This window comes from Aegilops tauschii, chromosome 3, assembly GCF_002575655.3.
Source record: "Aegilops tauschii subsp. strangulata cultivar AL8/78 chromosome 3, Aet v6.0, whole genome shotgun sequence".
Taxonomy (NCBI): Eukaryota; Viridiplantae; Streptophyta; class Magnoliopsida; order Poales; family Poaceae; genus Aegilops; species Aegilops tauschii.
In genome coordinates, this window is record NC_053037.3 from 543,635,504 (window position 1) to 543,640,445 (window position 4,942).

At 49.4% G+C, this 4,942-nt stretch overlaps 1 protein-coding gene across 1 annotated transcript; it reads left to right on the forward strand.

The window, feature by feature from the left end:
- The first annotated feature begins 447 nt into the window (after nt 1-447).
- LOC109742797 (F-box/FBD/LRR-repeat protein At5g22660) lies at nt 448-2,565 on the forward strand. The gene is made up of 3 exons (XM_020301890.4): nt 448-1,539; nt 1,650-1,793; nt 1,910-2,565. The coding sequence occupies exons 1-3, from the start codon at nt 532-534 to the stop codon at nt 2,225-2,227; spliced, it is 1,470 nt and encodes a 489-aa protein (XP_020157479.1). The 5' UTR covers nt 448-531; the 3' UTR covers nt 2,228-2,565.
- Nucleotides 2,566-4,942: the final 2,377 nt, after the last annotated feature.

A 4,942-nucleotide genomic window follows, 5' to 3' on the forward strand; every position in this document is an offset into this window, starting at 1 on the left:
GACCGGGGTCAGAGGGTGGCGCGGCGGTGGGCGTGGCGGAGCCATCAGAGCAGAGGAGAGGAGAGGGAGGGGCGGTGAGGGGGAGAGAGGGAGCGGTGGGAACAGTGTGCCTGGGCGGTGACAGGAGAGTGGGGGGCGAGTAATGAGACGTCGCCTCCGTCTCCCGCGCTGCCCGAGGCGCGCAACTGCCCCGCACGCGCGGCCGCGCCCGGCCAAGCTCGCGGGCTGCTTTGAGGTTCATGCGGGCCTCAAACCGCATGCAGCCTAGCCAACCAAACAGGCCGCGCACATCCCACGCGGGCCTGGTTGGGCTGCATGCGGGCAACCAAACACGCCCTATAAAATTCTAGGACCCTAGGACAAGTTTAGGAGCTAATTTGAGATTCTATCCAGAAATAAACATTTTCACCCCTTTCCTTTCATTTCCTTTCCTTGGGCCGTGCCTCATCCACTTCACACACACAGCACACTACGCCCAAAGCCCAAGCCCTCATCCCCACCGCAGAGCTTCCGGCGTCGGCGGCGGCGGCCATGGAGGCGGCCTTGCCGGAGTTCGAGTGCCTAGGGTCGGCCGGTCCCATAACCGCGGTGGCGAACGAGTTCCTGCGCGAGCAGACCCCGCACAACGAGAACGAGTCGGAGGAGCAACTCCACCGCCTGTTCAACCCCGCCTCCTACGCCCTGCCCGTTGGCCCGCCCGTCTCCGCCGCCGCCAGCCTCTCCGCCCTGCCCCCCGACGACGACGTCGACCGCGTCAGCCGCCTCCCCGACGCGCTCCTCTGCGACGTCGTGTCCCGCCTCCCCGTCAAGGACGCCGCGCGCACGGCCGCGCTCTCCCACCGCTGGCGCGGGGTCTGGCGCTCCACGCCGCTCGTCCTCCACGACGCCGACCTCCTCCCCGACACCTCCGCCGTGTCCCGCGTCCTCGACGCGCATCCGGGGCCCTTCCGCTGCGTCCACCTCACCAGCACCCGCTCGCAGGGCTTCCGCGGCATGCTCGTGCGCTGGCTCCGGCTCCTCGCCGCCAAGGGCGTCCAGGAGCTCGTCCTCATCAACTGCCGGTGGCCGCTCGACTACGTCCTCCCCGCCAGCCTCCTGGGCCTGACCACCCTCACCCGCCTCTACCTCGGCATGTGGAAGTTCCCCGACACGGTCGGCCTCCCGCGCGCCACCTGCTTCCGCAATCTCCGTGACCTCGGCCTCCACAACGTCCTGGCAGAGAGAAGTGATCTGGACTTCATCCTCGACAGGAGCCCCGTGCTGGAGACGCTGTGTGTCCAGGGCAATGTGCTCAAGCTTCGCATCCGGCTCGTCAGCCAAAGCCTCCGGTGCGTGAAGATCATCGGGTGCTTCATCGAGGAGATCTTCGTGTTGGACGCCCCAAATCTTGAGCGGTTCATCTATTCAGATGCGTGGCACCCTGTTGGCAACTGCACCACCACGGTCAAGATCGGCCATGCCCCCAAGCTGCACTTGTTGGGATACTTGGTGTTGGACCCAACAAAGCATGTCCTAGATGTGGGCAACACCATCATCAAGGTGTCTCATATTTCCATTAATTCGTTCAATCCCACACTACACAGCTCTGTCAATTTGACATCTTTCTTCTCTTAATTGGGTGCATTGTGAATTTGTGATCGCAATTGCAGGCTGGGATAGGGATGAGCCCAAGCACCATGTTACCAGGTGTGAAAATCATGGCTTTGGAGGTGCGTTTCGCAGTCCGCAATGATGTCAAGATGATCCCCAGTGTCCGCAGATGCTTTCCGAATGTTGAGACGCTCCACATCATGGTGAGGCCCCTGGCGCTTCTTTTGGCATACATCTGCACCATCGCACGCTAGCAACATGTTGGTAATTGCTATCAATAGCTGATGAGCTGCATTGCTCTTCTTTATCGAATTTTCAGTCTGGAAAAGATGATCAATCCACTGGCAAGCTCAACCTGAAGTTCTGGCACAAGTCCGGTATCATAGAATGCATACGGTCGCGCATCAAGCTGCTGGTTGTCCGGGATTTCAAAGGGGGTCGAAACGAGATGGCCTTCCTCAAATTCTTCTTTCAGACTGCGTTGGTGCTGGAGGAGGTGGTGATTCTGTTGCCCGATGATCCGACGGATCATATGTATCGCAAGGTGGTGTCCCTGAGGCACATCGAACGGGCCAGTGAAGCGTCCTTTACTGTGGGCAAGCAAGTCTGTTCCTCGAGGCTTCCTTCGGAGCGTTGAGAGAGCATCTGATTTCTCCCTCGACGACCCTTTTGCCAACTACTGTCGCATTGGGTTGCATCGCCTCGGCTATCATCATGAGGAGTAAGTTTGCTCTGGAAGTTGTTAGTGTTCTGTTGATGCAGCATGCAAGACACTGTTAGAGATGTCTGAAGATTCTTGTCTGTGCCTGATTAGCTTAAGTGTCAAAGTCGGTACTACCATTGTTGATGCATATGGCTGACGTTCTGTTGCAGCCATGGAATTACGGACCACCATGTTTGCATTTCATGCGATTTCATCTGCTGACAGCAGTGTTATATTGCACGGTTTTGGCTAAAATGTGTTTGTTGTTACAATGGTGCTACATTGCACAGTTTTGGTTAAAATGGTCTGTTATGACATTGTCTTATCCCTGATCAGATTTTGTCCATTTTTGCGCGGTTGATCAGATTGTCTTCGTGCTTTGTTTCTTCTTTTAAACATGGGGTAGGCACGCTGCAGATTTCATTCCAGCTCATGTACAAAGTACAACATGAATTACAAAGCCTCAAACAGTACATTATGAAGCAATTGCATACTTGGATAAGGGTTTGATCTATGAGCTGAGCTGACACATCTAAAAGCAGATCTACGAAGAACCTGATGAGCACAATTTTGAGCCACCGCATTGCTATCTCTTGTAATTTTGAGCCACCGCATTGCCACAATTCTGATGACAGACACGGTTTTGGCTAAAAATATGGTTTTTGTTGTGACAATGGTGTTACATTACACGGTTTTGGCTAAAAATATGGTTTGTTGTGACAATGGTGTTACATTGCACGGTTTTGGCCAAAGAAGGTCTGTTATGACATTGTCTTATCCTTGATCAGATTTTCTTCACACTTCGTTTGTTTTTTAACACGGGAAAGGCGCCACGCCAACTTTATTTCAGCTCGTGTACAAAGAACATTATGAATTACAAAGCCCTCAAACAGTACATTGTGAAGCAATTGCATAATTGGACACATCCAAAAGCAGGTTCTGAAGATCTAGTAAGAACCTGAGGAGCACAATTGTGAGCCACCCCATTGATATCTCTAGGAATATGATAGACAGAATGGATAAGCTGCTATGGTTTCTGTAAGAAATTGCTGAGGGATGACATTCTGAGATCCCTACTGGCTGCAGCCCTGGCTAGCGTCAGGTTGTGAGTGAGATAGGAACGTGACAGAGCACTGGCTTCACCAAGAAGAGGAGATGCAGTGGTTGCTGGAGAGGCCTGTACCATGATCTGAGCTCCTGTGTGTGTATTTTCTTCATGCTATAGTGCCTCTTCACTAGTAATTCTGGGCTCTTCTTCTGTTACTGAAACGGGCACAACGTGCATTATTTTTCACAGTTACAGAGACAGAACGGAAGTACTCCCTCCTTTCACAAATATAAGATGTTCTAACTTTTTTCCAAATTGGATGTATATAGACACCTTTTAGTGTGTTTGTTAACTCATTTTGGTCCGTATATAGTCCATAGTGAAATATTCAAAACATCTTATATTTGTGAACGGAAGGAGTAGACGGATATGATCGGTTCGCCGTGCCGGTAATCGAGGTTCATCATGTCCCAGTTGAGCATACAATTTTTCTTTTGAGAAGAAGAAGATGAGCATATAAGATCGATAAATGGACTCCCAGGCATATGCCATGTCTGCCTTATTATTACTAGTAAGTGTGCACGTGCAACGCACTTATAACCGTGAAAAAAAATCTCATTTATAAAGATATTTTTTGCGTGTGTTACATAGGGTGTGGATTCTAGAAAAAGGAAATTAAGTACTTCGTAGGCATGGAGAGAAGAGACTCCGGCCTGATATTGTAATGTTACCTAACATGGTGAGGAATTACGTCTCAGACTGAAACCGCAAAAGAATTGTGGACCAAGGCGACCTACAACCAAATATAGTTACTGTTAGTTGTGGTTATTTATGGAGATCTTCCGCACCTTCTGGTGAAGACTGAAGTCAGTAAACCAGTGAAAAAAATAGAAGAGTGATGATTTTGGCAGAGCATCTCTTTCATAGTAAAGCTTCGGCGCAAACTGCGGTCAGAAAATTCATCTCATTCATATTTGGTTAGTTTTGCAGACACGCAATTCATCTCATTCTTATTTGCTTAGCTTTCTAGACATGTAACCAATTCATTCACAAATGCGGGTGACAAGGAACAAATGAAATAAGTAAATAAAAGCATATCACCATATCACATATCATCTGAAAATTGCATTATCTAATTGAACTACAAGAACTGACCGTAGTGGGACTTTTGTCAAAATGACACATTAGAGCGATCATCTCATCTCACGGAACCTCGTAAATTTTAAAAAAATTGTATCTTTGAGCAAACACAGAGGGGAAGGCCCCCACTGTAACTCTATTTTCATTAATAAGGTGGGACAATTACATATGGCTGTACAAGAGAGTCAATCATTGATAGTTTACAAATAGTCTAACCAAGACTGCATCCCTTCTTTCAAACTAGGCCTAGCTTTTTTGATGATCATATGGCAATGCTCCTTGAAACTAGCAATACAGTGATTGATGTTCCTGGTCTGATGATCAAATATGATACCATTTCTATGCTTCCAAATGCTCCAACACCCTGCAATTAGGCATTCATTAAAGCAACATATGTTATTATGCTTCTTACCCTCCATAAGCATCTCCACCAAATCAAGATCAGCGTTCCATTGAAATCC